Genomic DNA, 21043 nt, shown 5'->3' with positions numbered 1-21043 from the left:
TTCAGAAATAAGTCTCTAAAAGAAGAGACTGTCAACATAGGAGCAATAAACGTGAATAAAAAGCACTGCTTTCCCAATAGAGCTACTGATAAGGTATCCATGTGCAAGAGGACACCCTCCACTGGAGCTGCCAAGTGGAAATGACCGACTGATTCCACTGGACAAGCTCTCCGGGTGGGAGTGCAGAGCAGGGCATGGTTTACAAGGTGAGTCAACACTGCCCATGGTGGCTCATGCGTCAAGATCAAATTAAAATCTCTGAGGGCAGTGAAATAGGGGCAATGCCATCCCTAATGTTTGACACAGTATTTAGCGAGCAACAAGGCAGACCTTCACATGAATTGGATGTGATGGAGAAAGGATTATTTCCACATTCTGTGGCTGGTTCAGATGAGTTCACGACACAGCTGTATGACTCTCTGACTAGAGTGAGCTGTGGCCGTGATAAGAGACAGGGTTACAAGACAAAACAAAAGGTGTGGATTGGGCTGAGCTTGTCCTTGAAGGCCAATAAAACTATCAGCAACCGAGATGTGTATTCAGTGTCAGTTCAGGGGGGTGAGTTGGGTCACATGTCTGTTTAGTGACGTAGTACGTGTACTGTCTGTCATTCAGTTCATATATATAACATAAGATGTATGTACAATGTAATGAAGGATAAGACCATTGGGTATAGCTTGAATGCAGCTGGTGAGCTCAACATACTGTTTCCATGTTCTCGTTTTCCCGTTACACCGAACCTACCTGGTTCATTAACTCGAAAGCCGGATTACTGTGAGTTAAAATGGGTTAAACGTAAACCTCTCTCTGTGTCGGAGGACAGGCCTTCCCATCTCTGACATTTAAAACGCTCAGACTTGACACAAAGCTCATTTCATTCAAGTAGATATGCGGATGTGACGTCAGAAGCACAGTGTGGACGCTCGTGCGTATCCACCGAGGAAGAGCGACTCGCATCGCAGTAGAGTCATGCTGTTGATTTGTAACCCTTTTTTGCGCAGTCTATATTCATAACGTCACTTCTACGTCGATTTAGTGTTCATGTGTTGTTTGTATTTGCGTTACATTAACATTAACGTGCATATGTTTGCGTTTAAGGAGTAAGCTCCTCCGGCGGTGCACGCCGATGAATCAAACAGGCGCTCCCAGTGAGTCATTCGACGACCAGCATGCATCAGGGGAACTTTTTTTCTAGTGGGTGGGATTTTTTGAGAGGCGTTGCCGCACACCGACTACGTAGTACCGCTACTCCGGGATTATATATCGGCCGCTCGTCACTTATTTTCATACATTGCGCATTTAGCCCAGCGAACAGCGCACCGATCGTCCGAGTTCAAGATATCCCAAGAAATAAAGACGTAGCATGGCGAACTACATTCACGTACCCGACGAGGCTCCCGCGGTGCCCAAAATAGACGTGACAGTTGACGAAAGCGACTACAGATCCGGTGCACTGAAGCTGATCAAGGAGCTGAGACCGACCTGGAAACCATCTGAGGTCAAACTGAAGGTGCTTTTTAAAAATTTCATTTACAAAATGTAATGTTTTCATCTGTGGCCACGTCCCCCTCCCTCCCGTGCTCGTACATAACGGGGTCTTTCTTTAAAGCTAAAGCCGGCTTTCAATTGCGAAACCCGGTGTAAACTAGCAGATTGGTCTCGTGAGAAAAAATAACTCAAGTTGGCTAATACCGACGTTAATTTATTCCCGGAGCGAATGACACACGAAACCCGCTATTCCTGCGACACCGCAGCTGAGCCGCCCAGACGTGTGTCCCTGTGCCGTCGTCCACACGCACACACGTATAGACAGACATACACACACGCACACGCACGGTCACGTGAGATAAGATAACCACGAAGGTGCTGCAGCCGTTTATCCGCTAATGGTTTCCCTTTTGCGAATAGCATCTGCGTCGCTTCAGGTTACGGCTCAAACGTGGGGAGTTTCTGTCTGCTTTTTTGGCGCAGTCTGTGAAACCAAACCTGCTTCGTCTTAATCGGCTTTGTTACGGCTTTTTTTTGTTACGGCTTTTTTTTTTTTCTCCAATAAGACACGAAGTAGCAGTTGTGCATGGAGGTGGTTACACAGACATAGAGGAGGAGAGGTGTAACTACCTCGCAGCTTAACGCACGAATGTCATCCTACTGCGTCATATTGACAAGAGTTTCTGGTATCGAGTGCATCGTCGACAAGAAACAGAGATGATAAATACTTTTATTTCCTATGTAATCCTATAAATGCCATCTTTGATCTGCCAAAGTCAAGTATATTATAATAAAGTAGCAAACAAAAAATGTTTGGCATTATAATGCCCCAGCATTACATGGCGTTATTCAAGAGAAGCATGTTGAGGCATAAGCTCAACATTAAATATCCTGTGCATACGTGCACCAGCAAAGTGAGTAATTTTTGTTTCCCAGTAACAGACAGGGGGTGTGGCTCCTTTTTGGTAAACAGTGAGGATTGCAGCTCGTCACATGCTCCGCCACCCTTGTCTATAGTCATCAATGAGAGCAAAAATGGCAACTCAGCAAATGCCTGCCATTGCTTCCTCATGCCAAATCAAATTCCTGACCTGTTTTTCTCAGTCAATGCCTTATCGAGTGAACAATTAGGGCTGGTATGTTGACGTCCCCCATCTCTCCCCCCACTACCCAAAACAGTTCCCAGCTTTGCTGCGGAGACAGTTCAGCTTGGATCAACACAGACGGTCCCTAATTTTTCCATGCTACATTCATTCCTCCTCGTGTGTATGTGTGTGTGTGTGTGTGGCGCTTACCAGATTCCTCTCAGAACTTATGTAAGGCTCAAAACAATGTAGGTTTTCATTGTACCGTTATGGTGTAATGTGGAGGACGGTCCCACTGTCATCTAACTGTAGGCGTCAAGCTACAGGATGAATTGTGATTTATTGCCTGATTCACCTGTTCTCCACTCTTTCCTCCATTTGTCTCTGCAGTTTTTCACAGACGGGATCACCAATAAGCTTCTGGGTTGCTACGTGGGTGCAGTCGCACAGGATGTGGTCCTGGTCCGTATTTATGGCAACAAAACCGAATTGTTGGTTGACCGGGAAAACGAAGTGAAAAGTTTTAGAGTACTACATGAAAACCGCTGCGCCCCACACCTATACTGCACCTTCAACAATGGCCTCTGCTATGAATTTCTGCAAGGAACCGCCTTGGAACCTGAGGACATCCGCAGCCAACCTGTATTCAGGTAAAACTAGATTTTCTTTCAACAAATAATCTTGTCACATGTTCCCATCACTCCGAGGTGAATGCTGTGGGCTTGACAGACAGATGCACTCACTTGTACATTCCAACACAACTACGTAAACCCAATACTTCTCTAATTCAAACGCTTCCATTTTCTGTCTTCTCCTCCTTGCAGTCTCATTGCCAGGCAGTTGGCCAAGTACCATGCCATCCATGCCCACAATGGCTGGGTGCCCCAGTCTGACTTGTGGTTGAAGTTGGGCAAGTACTTTGCTCTCATCCCAAGGTCCTTCAAAGACCCACAGCGGAACGCCAGGTGAGGCCATGAAGATGGTTTTGAAATCTGTCAGATCCTTAGATGTGGCTAATGTTAGCTTGAGTTCAGTCAAACAGTACAGCAGCAGCCGACTGGCATCTCAAACTAAATCTCAGCTTTAGGATCAGACATTTGCCTGTTAACAGGTTTTTCTCTTTGCCTAATGGTAGAGACTCACTCAAATATGTATCAATGCCCGGAAAAACAATATCTCGCCACTGTGTTGGGCCATTGAACTACTTGGGCAGGGAAAGACTGAGGGGGCCTGATAGCTATCTACTCTGATTTATTACGGTACCATGGATGTTCAGGTAAGGCCGCAAAACATCATTGAACATCTCTATAAAACAAACATTGGTTTAACAGAAATAAATTAAATCAAACATGTCAAAATTACAATCCAAGCACACGTCAAATGTGTGCCAGTCTGATGTTAAGAACAATTGTACAGTTCAGGACTCCCAAACAGATTATCTGCAGGTTTTACATAAACTATGGTTACACAAAAAAACGCAGTACTTGTTGAATTCTCAACTAATTAAAAAATCCTAATTACTGAGATGAAACAAAAAACAAACCTTTAAAAAGCAATATACTCATCACAAATATGAATTGTGAGTACACATTAATTGAGGAGGATATTAGATAATTGTCATATTTTATGACATATAAATGGACAAATAAGCCCTTCTAATATATACATTTGAAGAACTTGAGGCATAAATGTGGGATTTTTAGATCTTTTAAGACCTTTTTTAAAGAAGGCTAAATAGTAAAACAACAAAAACAGGCTCTAAATCACATTGTTTGGAAACATATCCTATATCTTGTTATCTGTCCACGTGGAACTATGACTTCCTCACCTCTTATCAGTGAGTCATGAATGATCCAAACAACCCCACGTGCAAAGACTGTCTGCTATTCAACATAGTCACTCACATTTAGTTGTGCAACCCGTGAGATTCTATCTTCTAAGAATGCATGTAACACGTTTGCCTGTATTCCAGGTGTGTCGGTACCAACGTAATGACATTTTTGCACCATTGAGTCTCGTTTGTTTGAATCGCGTTTGCAATAACAACAACCTTCATGTATGGAGACACCCAAAGTGAATCCAAAACAAACATGGACTTTTCAGGCTGTACATTTCCTTGTCGGCCAGGCCACCGACATGCAAACGCTGTTTGAGACAGGATTACGAGATTCACGAAAGACGGCAGCGTCTTCAATGTTGAAAGCAAAAACGATTAACTAGGTGGAGTGCTTGGCACATGGCTTACGACCACAAGAACTTACGCCCGCTCTTTCCATTATGTGTTGCACAATGTTTGTTTATTGTTGTCTCGTCGTCTCCTGATCATGTTTGGCGCAACAAAATGTCAGCGCTGCCGAGTCTGACAAATGAACTAAACAAAGCAATTTGCTCATTTGCATAAAGTAAAGTCATTTTATAGGAAATGGAAATGGACAAAACAATAATAGCATCGTGTGTCACTACGGTAAGAATGAAACTTCATTTAATGAGCAGGAAATGTCGTTGTAAACGAGCTCGAGTGAGGACTTGCGCTGAGTTTACAACATCTTTTATTCTAATAGTAAATTTGGGAGGATTTCAGTTGATCTTTTCTTTTTAATGGCGCTTATCATTTTCAGAAATGCTCAAATTAGGTTTTTGTGATTGCAAATAAACGCACACTTGTTCCTCATAAATGATGTCTGTAAAATAAGTTATTCATTTCCCTCTCTTCCCTTGTCATGCTTCTTATTTTCTGTTCCTATTTCTCTCCTCACCTCTATTTCTAAGTCTACATTCAGGTTCCCCTTATTGACCTGTCCTTCTATTAATACCACTAATGTGCCGCCGTCTTTCAATATTCAGTGTTCACCCTCTTTGCCCCTCCAGGTTGAGTATGGAGGTGCCGAGCCCACGGTGCCTCCGAGAAGAGCTGGTGTGGCTGCAGCAGAGCCTGTCTGTGCTGGGCTCCCCTGTTGTTCTCTGCCACAACGACCTTCTCTGCAAAAACATAATCTATAATACGGAGGCAGGTGAGTATTAACTGCACAAGTGTAGTCATAGACATTACTGTGTGACTGAATTGTGTCGTAGTGTGAACCGCATTGGTCTCTGCGTTCAGGTAGGATGGCATTAACTGCACTTCCTCAACCCTAGTCACATGCTTCACTCATTGCCAGTGTTTGCATTGGGCTGCAGGCAAAGAATTAAAACGCCCGGTCAAGACAAACCTGTTCTTTGGCTACTCAGCTTGGATGGAATCCTCATTTGAAATGGGACAAAATGTTGATTGAAGCGGATTGGAGGGCGGGGCAAAGTTATGTGTCTCTGCCTCCAATAAATTCGGCAGATTTTGTATTCAAATAACATATCTGTCACAGAATATATTCCGTATTTCAATTTCCCATACCTTTTTCAAAGGTAAAGTTGTTTCTGATATGGATTTCAGTCTTTTGTACAAAATTGTCTGATCCGTCGTTCTAATTCTGGGCTGACAACGTAGAACGTAAACCACTGTTATCAGCGTGAAGAAACAATGCCATTACATCATACCACATACCAAGTCTTAGTTCTATTGACAGCACTTGTTTTTGGTGCTTTAGAAATGTTATTTTGATGGTATGAAGGTCAAGCAACCTGTCCTCAGCTTGCTTATGCGACTGATTATTCTGGTCAATGAGACTGTACGAGTCAGTGAAACTGTTCTTATCATTGTCTTTGTAGCAGAGGAATTGTTGGGTTAACCTGGTCAGGACAAATGAGAGAATGGGGAAAGAAGAGAGAGGTTTTTTTTTTTTTATGTATGCGGGAGGTGGGGTGGGGGTGTTAAAGAGCTGTTAGCCCCCTCGTCGGTTTGCGGCGAGGGGCGGGGCCCTTCTCACAGCTCCTTGTGTCTAGCCTTTCTCCCCTAGGAATGACAGCCGAGGCTGTGGCTGCCCTGCGCCGCCCTGCCCTGGGGAGGCAATGGAGAGAGACAAACCTCACGCACTCGGCTTTGAGGGCCCTCGCGTAGTCTGCCCACTGCTCGGCTTAATCGGGATGAGTTCATGGCAGCAGTAGGAGCCCTGTACCTACCTATTACCCTCCATTGCTACTCGCTCACCAGTTTTTTTTTTTTCTCCTCTTGACAGTAGTGAGGCTACGTACGATGCTGGTTATTGCACAAATGTTTTTTTATGGTTTGCACTTGCTTTAAGTCACTGAGCACCAGCCAAAGGCCTAAAGTGTAACGCTACTTTCCGTCACTCCTCCTTACTGCGCAATGTCCATTCCATAGCACCAATAATGATAACTGGGCAGACCAGAGAAGTGGAAGGATATGTCTGGCGATATTCTGTATTTTTCTTATTGTTGACAAATCCCATGGAAAAAACAAACCAACATTGAGTTGACCAGACAAATAAGTATTACCTGCGTAACCAAAACCCTATGTATAGCGCGTTGCTCCGGGCTGTAAAGCTCCATTGTTGTCCAGGAACTATTAAACACACAACAGTGAGCCACACTGTTTCACTGGAGGACATTTTAATCACGGTTTATTTTGAGTCGGTACCACATAGCCCAAACCAAATAGTCAATAAATTCACTGTTTACTCATGTTTGTTTAATATCTGCAAATAACAGTGCGTAGCTGTTTTTAGTTAACTGCTAAGCCTTTTCATTTTTCTCGATGAAAGTGTTAGTGATTTGTCTTCAGAGGGGATAAATGGGCTCGAGGCTGAGAGCCACAGGCTGGGAAAGTTGGAAAGTAATGAGAGACAGACTAACGCATTGTTGGTTTCGGTCTTTTAATGGGATTTGTTCACATGAAGAAATAGAAATCATCAGCTTTATCCATTGAAACTGAAACACGCCTCTGCAAAAATGCGGGGAAACCCCTTTGCCTGAGCACAGCGAACAGTTCCTGCTTGACCGCAGCTCACAGAAGTAGACGTGCACACCTGTAGAATCTCATTTGAATCTTTGCTTCTGCAGGTCAAATAAATGCTGACTTATCCAGTTTCGCTGGGACTGGACCAACACCCGGCATGGAACTCCCTTAAAGGGAATATTCGCCATATTCTATGTGTCCAATCAGTGTTAAACGTGATGCTAATATTAAGTTATTGAATAGTATAGGTATAATTGCACAGACATTATAAAAGCAGTGCACGACATCATGCATACTTACAGACTTGCAGAATCATGTTTCAGGCTTCAATAAGTAAGGCTGAGGTCATCTTCTGTTTGGAAGTATTATTGATTAAAACTCGAAAGGAATTTCCCCAATACTTCTCGCTAAAAAAACACAACTAGACCACAACCACAATGGAATGCACAGTAGAGTCCAGGGAATTCAGCTATAATTTATATATTTCTTACCATGGCAAACCAAGCGGTCTAAACCGTCGTTGCAAACTTCCGCCTTCATCTCACTCTGCACTTACAGCATTTTATTGACTTGAAAAACAAAGTAGGCATGATAAGAGACCGACCAGCTACCACACTTCTTCCTGTCACTCCTGACTGGTAACCACTTGTCTGCCAGAACGCGACTGCAGAGAAGCCACCGCTTCCTGTACTGATGAAGCCATAAACAGAAGTGGTCGAAGCTCTATCATTTTTTTTTTCTCAGTTTTCCAAAGAAACTGTTAAAACGTTTTCAAAAAACACTTTCAACAAGTGTTGTTTTACTTTCCCTCTGTCTTTTTGTCTCTCTTTACTGAGGCTGCCCCTCTCACTTTACTCCGCTATTTGCAAAGAACAAGTGATCTGCACACATTTTACTGGGTCCCATGGGCCACAAAATCTGCAACTTGGCAGCCAACAGAAAGCATATCAAAGATTCTGTCATTTGCAGACGCTGCAGAAGTGTCACGCTATTGGGTTCACAGCGGACCAATGGGAAGAGAGCATTGGAGGGGAGTGTTGTGAGAAGGGGAAGTGAGGTTGCATGTGTGAGGAGGAGGAGGGGGACAAGAAAAGGAAGGGAGTTTTGGCTGCAGGGTCTGATGTTTTTTCGACACTGTGCGTGGGAGCGAGAATGGATAAAAGACAAATATGTCTGTGTGAGAGTGAGCATGTGTGGAAGATGTGTTTGCCCCAACCTTTTCATCTGCTGCACAGGGGGGGCTATAGCCACTGCCTGGAGGTGTTCAGTTGTGTCCCGCTAGGACCTACACGTCGGCTGGTAACCCACCTCAAAGTGACTTTCTCTGTAGTCCAGCACCACCTCAAAAACTAATGTTCCATATGTTAAGCCAAAGAAATTAGCCAAAACAAGACCAAAACGTTAGAGTGGACACATTTGATTTAACGTATTGTTCTTTTTAAAGTAACATTCACTGGTTAATATCTATTTATCTGTAACCAGTGGGCTTGTAAAAGTAAGGGTTTGTATTTTGAGATCAGCCGCCACCATTTTGAGATCAACGCTTTCCCTTTTCGTTCACCGGCCAACGAATGCATTCAACAACACATTCTTTGATCCTTCCTCTCCGTGCACGAACGTTGGATTTAACATTTTCAAGAGACTCTTGGATGCCAAAAATTAATTTCAAGCACTTGAGCCGTTAGTCTCGAATTCTTGACGGTTGGTTTGCTTTATCCTCGTAAACCCCACGAGACTATAAAATAGTTTTAGATCGCTCTCAGATAACTCCAGTTTACTGACCAGTACATTGTCTGCTGTAAGTCAACAAAGGTCTGAGAGCATGTATCAAACAGTGTGTTGCTGTACATTTGCTTTGGCAGCTCACTGTACTTTTCTACAGAGCACTGAAGTGTCTCTTTGTATTTTACTATCTTCTCCCTTTTGTCCCTCTGCTTTCTTTGTCTGTTCTGCCCTCATCTCCTCAAAACACCACTTTTGACTTGGCCATTTTCCCCGTTTTTATTCTGTGCATGTATACAAAACAAACATTCTTTGAAAAGCCAGATGTACTCCTTTTTTCTCCTTGATTTTTTGTATGCGTTCCACATGTTGCATCACACATTTTCATCTCTGCTAATGTATCCCGGCTGCCTATTTTGCGGTCTTGTGGAAGAACAAAACAAAACGTTGATAAGTCGGATACTAGTATATCTAATCTGTTTACTAAAACATCATTGGAGATTGACTGCTCAACCTCCACGAGGATGTGCAAGCTATCTTCACGCTCTTGTTTGGTTCGCTTCATTTGTAGTCTGGAAATTTCCCACAATTGCTTAACTGACTTCCATAAACCTTAACATTACGATTGTATTGATCCTAAACGGCATGATAGTGCATGCGTAGAAATCAGTAGTTCATTTAGGGTGTAAATGTGTCTTCTTAATTCCCTTTTGCAACATTACCTGTGCTGCAGTCTCCCTCTCCAGTCTACTTTCCTCAAAATGCAAGCTCTTACTCCGCGCCCCACAATCGGCAAACTAGCCAGCCACACCAGTCAGACAGGAAGAAAGTGACAGTATGAAATGAAAAGCCTTGACATTCTGAGTTATCAAAGGGAAAACACATAAACATTTTGTGCCTGCTTCCTGTGTCTCTTGTCTAAACAAACCTGCTTCTCTCTCCAGGAAGTGTAAAGTTCATTGACTACGAGTACGCTGGGTACAATTACCAAGCCTACGACATTGGGAACCATTTCAATGAGTTTGCCGGTGAGTGTGACTGTCATTGCTCAACACGTATAAACAGATGCATGTCTGACATGTTCAGAGTGTTGAGCTTGTGTGTTCATGTGTTTCAGGCCTGAATGAGGTGGATTATAGTCACTACCCTCAGCGGGCCTTTCAGCTGCAGTGGCTGCGCTCCTACCTGGAGGCCTATAAGGAGCTCAAAGGTCAAGGCAGTGAGGTGGCCGACGGAGAGGTGGAGATTCTTTACGTCCAAGTCAACCGATTTGCCCTGGTGAGCATTTGTATTGCACATGCATCATGAATTACACATGTGCCGTCTCCAGTTTCTCATTGGAGGTACAGTGCATTTAGCCCTATATTCCACGGGGCTGCATGTTTATGAGTGAAAGGATTATCTGGTTATTTTTGCTAATCTTATCATTTGTCAGCCACAGCTGCAGTTATGGCTTGAGGTCACCCATATGAGTTCTGTTTGCCGACACTTGTGCTCGATGTGCCTTGAGGGTAGCTGAGGCTGATGAGAAACAGTTGGTAAAACAAAGTTGTTGTTTTAAAATTGGCATCTATACTGTATTTTCTCAGTAGTTAAATCGTTAATGATTTAAAGTCTTGACATGTACTGCATGGTCCAAAAAATTCCAGGCCTGTCGTTAAACGGAGCACAGATTGGTGTGAGCCGTAACCGGCACTACTCCGCGTTTGTGACGCGACCATCATATGGGAGGCGCTTGTAAAGACAACTCGCACCTCCTCTGCCTTGTTTAATGTCGAGAGGAAAGAGGGCAGTGTGGAGGATGGGCTGGGAAAGCAATTGTGTTTCTGTGTCAGTCATTTGTTGTTGTTGTTGCCGTAGGGCTCCTGCTGGGTTTGTACATGCTTGAGTGTGCCGTGTTGGGTAATTAGAAACAACATTTACTTTTAGACACCAAGTACATGCTAATCCTGTGCGTCTCTGTGATGTTCTCTTCTCTCATCCTGTGTGAAGGCATCCCATTTCTTCTGGGGTCTCTGGGCTCTGATTCAGGCCAAGGTCTCCACCATCGACTTTGACTTCTTGGGGTATGTAGCCATGTGGAAATGCACCATTGCGCACACTATCAACAGCTCTTTCAATATGCTCTGCCAAGCGGATTTCAGTCATGCGTTTTAAGAACAAAATGTGTCGGCTCAGTGCACACTGTGTCTTAACAGTCTGATATTTTGTGCACTGGTTTTCATGTAGCTAATATGTCAAGTATATTTTTATCTTATCACTGAAGCCGGCCTTTTCTCTCTCTCTGTCTCAGATATGCAGTCCTGCGCTTCAACCAGTACTTCAAGATGAAACTGGAGGTGGCTGCGCTGAACTTACCCGAATAATGCCCCCACTCCACCCTCTCATCTTCTTCTTTTTGCTCTTCCTCCCTTCCAATCTTCTCTGAGCCTCACATGAAGAATGCAGAGAGCCCTGTAGGGGTCTACGTAGGGAAGAGCCAGACTCGGAGTCTGTCCGGCTCAGGGCCTACAGGTCCCCTCTACATGTCCGTATCTCTATAGATTAAATGGACCACAAGCTTTTTCTTCCTCTGCCGTCACACCTGTTGTTAACCGGTAGCCCACGTCATTTGCAACGTGGGCGAGTGTGACGCAGAGACTCGAGACCTGCTATAATGTGAAACCCACGTGGCTGGAATTTGGTTTTTGGTCGTTTCAATTATTATTCTAATATCAATTAGATATTAACATGATATCGGCGTATTGTATTTGTCCGCTGCTTTTCTTGTAGTTTAGCTCGCTATGAATAAGAGGAAGGAGGAATGTCACCTTATTCATAACCAACACATAATAACCGCCTACGGGACTGACGGGCGAACACTAATCCGATTGCCTGGAGAAACTTTCATATGCGCACTAACGGGGGGGGGAAACCCCTCGAGGGCCGGCCCAGCTAACGACCAAATTTCTAACGATACGAAAGCAATACAGAGCCTGCTTTGTTTGCTGCAGATGAAAGAAAAGAAATGCCGACATGGAAAGACCAGCGCTGTCCCGTAATCCTACGTGAGATGAACCAAATCACACGCACACACACACACGAAAAAAAGAAACTTGTGGTCTTCCTTGTGACTTTCTGGTTTTCACCCTTATTTTCCTCGGCATACTGTGCATGGGGCGTGCCCAAGAAAAGCTGTGTAGTCGTTGTTTCTGTGTAGTTTGGTGAGGGCGTCATTGTTTTGACTTTCTGGACTGAAAGGAGAAACATCCAGTGTGCGGAGAGCGTCTCGTGTTTACGTCTAACCCCGCCCTTAAGTTATATAGTCGCTGTGCATCAGTGAGCAGTCTTTTTGAGTTGAGGGAGATTTTCACTGTAATGTATCTTTTTTTTTTTTTTTTTTTTTTTTTTTTTTTTGTCGCTTTTCTTCAGTCTAAATCTAAACTGGGGACGAGTGCATCTCACTGTAATTTGAACATTCCATGTTCATACTGCTAGATAAGGACATTTGGTTGTAGCTCACATGGTAAGTTGGCTTTGTTGGGGACTTTATTCGCGATGACATCGTCTGTAAGACATGATGTTCTAAACGAGACCAAACCATTTTATCGTCTGCGCCAATGTCGGGGGTCGGGGGGACGTTTGAGAAATCACCTTTTTTGATATTACGAAACAGTGCTGCTTGGTCCTAATGAAGTAAAGAGGTTTTTATACACCTGTAGACCAGTTCTCCCTTCTTGCATGTGGGACCGGCCCTCGCCGGCGGTCGGATTGCTGAGCCGCTGTTGGCATTCGTTACGTTAAGCGCCCGATGTTGAAGGTCTGTGGAGTTTTGACAACAAAAAAAAAAAGTGGAGTAGGTCGGTTACGCACATCTGTGTTGAGTTTAAAAAAATATAAAACGATGTAATGAATGTCAGCTGTTCGTGGGACCTGGGGAGCAAGAGCACCATCTGTTGGAGGAAGGAATAATGGTAGCTGTCCGTAACTGTTGTTCATGTTAAATGTTAGTGTTTTTTTAAATGCTCTTTAGGCGGACCTTTTAAAAACTGAAACGAGTTCATCTCTTGGTTACTTTAACAGGCCTACACCAAAGTGCTGACATCTGTTTTGTGCTTGTACATAACGCACACTGTATCATTTTTCATGTAGCACAAAGAGAATTGGAGTTACAGTTGTATAGACTTTTTCTTTTTTATATATATATATATATATACTTTATATGATAAAGGCTGAGGTCTTTGAGAGTGTGTGGATGTTTGCTGATGGAACAGCAGAAGACTCCTGAACAAACACTCCGTAGTTTAGGAAAATAACAAGTGAAACAAGTTTTCTTATTCACTCCAGAATCGTTTTTTTTTTTGCAAATGGTGCCTGTTTGCCCAGGCGCTCTCTGCTGGAACCGGTTTGCAAAGCTCCGCGAAGAGGCCATTACTGACGAGACGGGATGGTCCATGTGTCGCGTTCTCAAGAGTCTGCCAGTGTGCCTGTGAAAGCTCTTATTTTGTACATGCAGTCCTGGAGTTGGAAGGTCATTGCCTACTGCACTTCTGTCTATAATTTAGTGTCGCGCGTCTTTCATTCTGGTGAATTTAAGACGGATGAATTAATGAGTAGTTTGCGTCGGGGTTAACGTTAATTTGAAAAGGCTTCTTACACGTGTGAAACTCTTCCATAAACGCGTATTTGACAGGTTTAAAGGGGTTTTGACAAGTTAGCGGTTTGACTAATATCTCGAGGAACATGTGATGGGTCTGGTTTGGACCCGACCATGTCAGACTGCGTTTACACATTATACGCATTCATTGGATTGCCACATAATCAGAATTTTCTAAATGTAAAAAAAAAAAAATTGTACTGCTGAAATATTTCCGATACGCTCCATTTCCTGATAGGGACCTCCACTACTATTTAACATTGTATTAAAAAAAAAGAAGCTCATTAATTTCATTGGACACTTTAGCATATGTTTATATGTACAGTAAGCACATGTAATAATATCTTTGCTTGTTATCAAATGTGAATGAATGTACATAGGAGTTCTTTTATTTTCTAAAAGTTGGATTAAAGTGAATAGTTGCCTGGGCTAAGAGGTGAAATAAAAAAAAAACATTTTCAATACTGTAAACATGCTTTGGAAAATAAAGTCTATTTAACCGTATCTGTCTTCTCTTCATCTACTAATTAAAATCTGTTTTCTTTTTGGCTGAGAAGTAATTGCACTAACCTGACCCGCCAGATGGTTTGTTCCACACAACCGTCTCAGAAGCCGTCATTGGAAACCGCTTGGAAAAGGCCAGCACCTTTAAATAAAACATGCTCGCTGATTGGATGCACCATCTGTAAATCAAACTCTTCCTGAAGCGACATGAGAGAACATTTATTTTCCATCAAGAAACGCGTTCGTCTCTTCTTTCAATGAAGAAACGCTCTCCAGTTCTGATATAACTGCTGATAATGCAGATTCTACTTTATTTGGGAGCCAACGATGACATCACATCATAAAAACGTCACAGTATAGTTTTTCATATAAAGACAAAGCATCAAAGAAGTTAAAGTAAATTCTTCAACATGTGCAAACATACAGAAGAGTTGAAAAAACGTTTCTCTCCTGTCCAACATATAAAGTGAATACAGATAATAATAAAGTGCAAATAGATTAAAAAGAAAGCATTTAGACAACATATATATTAAGAAAAACTCATTCTGGAACAGTATGTTGAAAACAGAAATATACAATGCAGTGAGACACTTATGCTACTATGTATATACTATATTTACTATGTCATTTGACTTATGACCTTTTTTGTGACAATTTAATGGCATACTATATTATGTCATTTTTTATACACACTATACTATGAGAAATGTTATGCCGTTTGTTTAACATACTATGTTACTTCAGACGGCATACTTTGCAATGATATTTTATAACCTATATTTATTTTTTATAGCATAGCAATCTATGACGTATTACTATATAAATAAGTTTTATGGCCTTTTTCATGACAAGAATATATCATTTATGACATCTTAATGACATAAGTTTATCAATTTGAATGATCTATAAAAATTTTCCAAGCATGTTCATGCCATCCTCTACTATGATATGAAACAATACATGTCATTGTACCAATAAGGGGATTTTTCTTGGACTCAAATGCTGCACACATGATATGACACGTGACACAAGGTCTTATCATTACAGTATAGCTGCTTCCAGCGTGGTACTAAAAAGCAACATGTACTAAACTAAGCATATCACGACCACACATTACACATTATGCACATTTGATAAAATCTTTATTATACTTTATTTTATTTCAATATCATCAATTGTATAGTATACTATGGCCATTTCATGACAAACTCATACAACTTTTTTATGACATTTATTATAACATAGTACATTATTTGTATTATGGCATACTATACAACAACAGGATTTTACATTTTTATAGCGTACTATATTTATATGGCATTTTCATTACATAATATAATTTTATAATAATAATATTGTATTTTCATAAAGGTCTATTATACTTACTTATTTAATGGCATATGTCTGGAATCTTTGATGACATACTACTACTAACTACTACTTTTCCAACCACAATTATTACTACTAGTACAACTTTGACAGCTACAACCTCAGCTGGTGCTACTGCTGCGTTAATTTGATCTTTACCAAATGTTTGTTCCATGTGCTCCAAGTCTCGTCTCCTCCAGGTCCCTTTGTTCATTCATCATCAGACATTCACACCAACATTTATAAAACATATAACGTCTCTCTTACTATAGCAGCAGAACCCGGTTCACCACTTTTTAAACAGACTTTTAGCACCGTTTTTGTGTGAAAGAGAGATACTCACAATGTGTTGTGTAGTGACGACGAGGAGTTGACCTGCGTGTAATTACACTGAATTAACAAAATGACTCACAGTGACAGAATCTGAACTGAATCTAATTCTTAGATCTCGTCACGGAGGCAGCTGACCTTCTCTTCTGTGGTTTACCAGCAACTCCCAAAGACACACACAAAAAAACACAATAATGACTCTTTATCATCCTCATATAAAAATCATTTATTTTTATACGGCTGTTGAAGTGTCCATTTGTCCACAGACGGTACCTTTTCCTAACCTTGATGCACTCGTCCCCAGAAGACAGCAGCTCCTTGAGAAGCCTCCTCCTCATCAGACATCATCTGGTTCTCACATCTCAGTACATGCCAATACCTAGGAGGTCTTACGATAACTCTGAAAACACGTTTTATTTTCATCAGATGTTTCTGTAATAAATTCAATATACGAGATGATGCTGTTGCTGACATTTTAACGTTCCACTTTGAGATTTCCTGATACACACTTACTGGGGACTGAGTGTTTTGTGCAAACACTGCAGTTTGCAATAACTGATGGATTTGAGGTTATCATTGCGGCCTATTAGGCTCAATTGAAGAGAGGCTAACGTCACATTGATGTGAATCCCTATTCACTTGAAGTTCTAATCACACGGAATAATTACTGAATTTAAAGTGTCCAACCTCAGAGCTTCAGCACAGAGAAGAACTCGACTCGGTTGGTCTGAATGACGTTCCTCTTCTTGCCAGATGTCATCCATCTAATGTCACGGCTGACAGTTTAAAAACATATCACCAAACAAATAATACACTTCAATAAAATGTCTTGTTATATTTCTAGTTAGAATTGACATTGTAAAGTGTGTTACAGACTAATGTCAACAAGACCCTGTTCTACACACTCTGTGCCGGTAGGTGGTATTTATCTAAAAGCTGGCGCTGCAATCCAACCAGAAAACGCTCAGAAGGAGAAGACGACTACGACGCTGGAAAGTGGAGACGTGCATAACAATCATGAATAAAACAGATCCATTATTTTATAAGGATTTGGACAAACTTGAAGCCTCTTCCATCGTTGTCACCAGCCCACCTGCAACACGCAATGTGCTGAAACACAAAAAAAACAAAGTACAAAATAAAAAGGACAAAATAAAGGACATTTAATTTCCAAAAAATGACACTTGGGCATTTAGTTTAGTAATACGACATAACATTCATGTGATATAGGCATTACTATCGTTTCATAATAATATCATATATGTTCTTCATGTCTAATATCCTTGTTTTTTATTTGGAAACTAACTGCAGTTATATAGATTTACAGACAGGTTACAGACAGGTCTCTTTTGCATTATGGCTCAATAAAATAGCTATAGTAAATAACTTTACTGGTTGACATACCTTTAAAGGGCCAATACAAGGGGCCCTGCATGGCAATGCACCAAACATATGTTTTAGATATGGGATCAGTGCAAGACATCAAATATGTGATGGCATCAGAACGTTAAAAAGTTGCTTTGTATCTTGAGAGATCCTGATATCTCTAATCCTCCCATCAGAACCAGCAGCACTCGGACTGTGAGAGCATAAATGTGGAAAATATTTTTTGTTTAAAATATGTACTAGAGACGACCACAAGATGGCAGCACATCCTGTAGAATGAAAAGTGTCTATGTGCAGACCACTAAACCCGGAAGAAAGCTCTCCACAGGGTAGAAAAATAATCCTTTTCAACATTTGTGATATTAATGCTTACCAACATATTTCTGTATTATAATAAAGGCAGCTCATTAATACATGCCTTGCATTGAACCTCTCAATTGAAAACAAATAGGAAAATACACAATTTACTGTAATATAAATCATCACATTGAAATTGGCTTGAATTGCTTTGCGACATTGAGCCCTGTGCCAGTTTTTCTTTGTGTAGGACCAAATGTGGTTATACAGATGTGAGAAATACGTCTCAATAAAGGCAATAAGGAATTAATTAAAAAAGTGACTGCTGCACTCTGGGGAGCTCCGGCCTGATGTCAGTCAAGACACTATTTGTTCGGCCTGTTTAGTCTGTGAAAACTAGAAGCAACAGATATGCGTTAGCTTGTGCTGCAAAAGTGCTGTAAGTAAAAAAGGAGTTAGAGCGGCTTTAGTAGTGCTCATGTTTACAGCTTGCCATCCCACGGGTTAAATTAGAAACTCAGTCATGCCTCAACCCCCAAAACCAAACAAGTAATTTCTCACTGTTCTCTAGAAGCAAATCAGGCCTGCCTTTCGTCTCTCTAATGTGAGCACTGTCTTATACAGTCCAACAATTACAACAGTGCATTATCCAACTCGCTGACTGTAATTCAATTAACTTCCTCCCCCCGGCTTCATCCACCCGGATAATACACACATTAATTAACAGCAGAATCCAATATCGGCTGTTCTGCGCCTCCACTTATTTTCATTTCCCATAAAAAGGTCATAGCAGCCACTTCCAAGTGAAGACAATTGGTGTAAGTGTGTAGTAATGGATTACACATGTATATCACCAGAGCTCAGAGCGTGTGTGTGTGTGTGTGTGTGTGTGTGTGTGACGGGGAAGTAAGCCGGTTGGTAGACAGCGGCTGAGGCCGTGGAGAAGTGCTGACACAGCAGTGATGCACATCCATCACAGTTGTCATTTCACCAAGCTCATAAGGCAAAGTCCCGGTGGAGTGAGACTTTAGCAACACACATTCAGGCAGGCAGAACAATCTCATTGCTCTCTTTTCTCTGCAGGCAGAAGCGCCTGTGTGGCTGCGTTAAACCTCAGCAGAGAGTCTGATTTCTTTTCCCAACTTCTCTTTGGGTTTAAAAGTCTTATTACAGTGAAACCAGTAAACAACAACGCACTGTTCCCTGCTTATACATGTATAGAAAATACATAATAATAATAAATAAATGGAAGGGAACATTATTTGACATGTTTATGTTATGGGTCATGTATAAATCTGCCAATATATCATGCAGTGTTTTAAATGATCAAATAGAAATATTGGTATTGGGCTTAAAAATGCAGATTCACATGTTCAAATATTATAGATAAATTGGCTAAAGACTTTAGTTGGTAAATGTAATGGTAGCTTTACTGTAATAACTAAAGTAATAAAGTAATACCAAAATAATAATAGCTTGTGCTTCAATGAATGGACTGCAGTTAATTATATTCTAAAATAAACATCAGTTACTCTACTGGCCTTAAATATTAATGTGGATTTGTGGCCTCCAAAAACCAAACATCAACTAATAATGAAATTGTATTTGTTAATTATTACAAAAACTCTTTCTATTCATGGGACCATTTTCCTACGATTCACACCTAACTGACATTCAAGCTTTTCTGGTAAATATATGGTGATGGAAGCTTTTTGTTCCTAAAAAATGTCGAGGCAATAATGCTGTATTATACTGCAACGATTAAAAAAGTTACAAGTTATAGAAACAGGGCCGAGTCCAGGCGGTGGCCATGGGTGCCCTTTGCCTCGCGTGACCTCTATGCGTGACCTCTAATTGGAGCATTGCATATCGGAGCTGGATTCCCTCTCACGTGATGACGGACCAGAAGAAGAAGAGCCGTGTCTCACCTTGGCGTCCCGTTACAAATACAACACACACTCACACACACACACATACACACACACACACACACACACACACACATCCCGCTAAACTCAAACAGAGGAGCTGAGAGCAGAGAAACAGAACAATTGCGGGATGTGTGTGTGTGTGTGTGTGTGTGTGTGTGTGTGTGTGTGTGTGTGTGTGTGTGTGTGTGTTGCCGCGTCGTACCATTCAACGCGGCAACCTAATTACCAGAGGAGAGAGAAGCAGTAATTAGCAGCGAGTCTCACCTCGTTAATCACAAAGGGCTCCTTCGCTCTATTTATATCTGATTAATGGCTTGCTTAAGCACAGCGAGATATTTATGTTTCTGTTAATTGTGTGCCGCTCGTATCGTCTCCGCTCGCCGGGGCTTGTTTTGCACCCCCACCTGACACACACGCGACAACGATACACAAACAGACACACCTACCTCGTCCCATTGAGCTGCAGGCTACCGCTCAAACAGTCAGAGCTGTTTAAAGTTTCTTAGTCATAATTAGCCGGTTAGCTTGGCTTTCTTGTCTACAATTTCCCCATTGCAGGAGGTGGAAACCCCTTTTCTTACATTTAGTTTCTTGTTTTGAATGTTTCGATGAACTTAGCTGCACTCGAGTTGAAGCAGAGGCAGCGTAGAATGTGAATATGTAATAAAGAAGCAGTGCATTAGTGGTGGAATACGAGTTTTTTTTCTTTTGCTTACTTTCTCCGCTCACCAATGATTTTCACATCCCAAAAATATAAACACCTTATTATTCACAAACACTTCATATAATATCAAATAAATGTAGATAAGAACTTAAGAATAGCAAAAGAAATGTGTGTCACCTCTGGTTGCCATTTTTTTTTCTGCACTGGACTGAATATTTATGGATCTGGCAGCACGGACGAGTCTTTGAGGATGCTGGAAACGTCTTCAAAACAGTTAAGTTGTGAGAATTTACCTGCCAATTTTCCACATTTTGGCTTGATTTTCTTTTTGAGAAAACAGTGGCTGATACTGTATCTTTGACTTTGAAATAGAAAAATAGATCCTTTTTATTTATTTTTTCCTCCCAAATGTCTGCAGGAACTTTTATTCCCAGGAACTGAAGGGTTCCTTCAGCACAATAGTGCTGATTGTGTATAGTTAGTCAGAAACTTTATGCACTTATTGGACCAATGGAAAGCTTCCTGCTGTGAAAATAGCAATTTAGATTTAATGAGAAGACGGACAGGAAGCACATGTATCTCTAATTTAAGGTGCTGTGCTAAAAGACCATGAAACCCAAGGCAGGTGGCATCATCCACCTGCCTTGCGTGTCTGAAGCAGACAAGGCTGTGACCTTCACCAGGAGTTGGGCTGACCTCTGGCTGCACACGAGAGCCTGGAGAGTGGAGAACATACAAAGATTTCTCCCTCGTCCCGTCTCTCTGCAACCGGCTACCCGTGAC

General features: G+C 41.6%; 1 protein-coding gene across 1 annotated transcript; it reads left to right on the top strand.

Moving 5' to 3' along the window:
• Nucleotides 1-1363: 1363 nt before the first annotated feature.
• etnk1 (ethanolamine kinase 1) lies at nucleotides 1364-14025 on the top strand (the record flags this gene model as incomplete). The annotated part of the gene is made up of 8 exons (XM_079235935.1): nucleotides 1364-1510; nucleotides 2964-3223; nucleotides 3398-3538; nucleotides 5442-5584; nucleotides 10089-10172; nucleotides 10262-10422; nucleotides 11137-11210; nucleotides 11438-14025. 8 exons carry the CDS (start codon nucleotides 1364-1366, stop codon nucleotides 11508-11510), a joined length of 1083 nt encoding a protein of 360 aa, XP_079092061.1. The 3' UTR covers nucleotides 11511-14025.
• Nucleotides 14026-21043: the final 7018 nt, after the last annotated feature.

This window comes from Taurulus bubalis (assembly GCF_910589615.1).
Source record: "Taurulus bubalis genome assembly, chromosome: 20".
Lineage (NCBI taxonomy): Eukaryota > Metazoa > Chordata > Actinopteri > Perciformes > Cottidae > Taurulus > Taurulus bubalis.
This window is presented reverse-complemented; position numbering and strand designations above follow the sequence as displayed.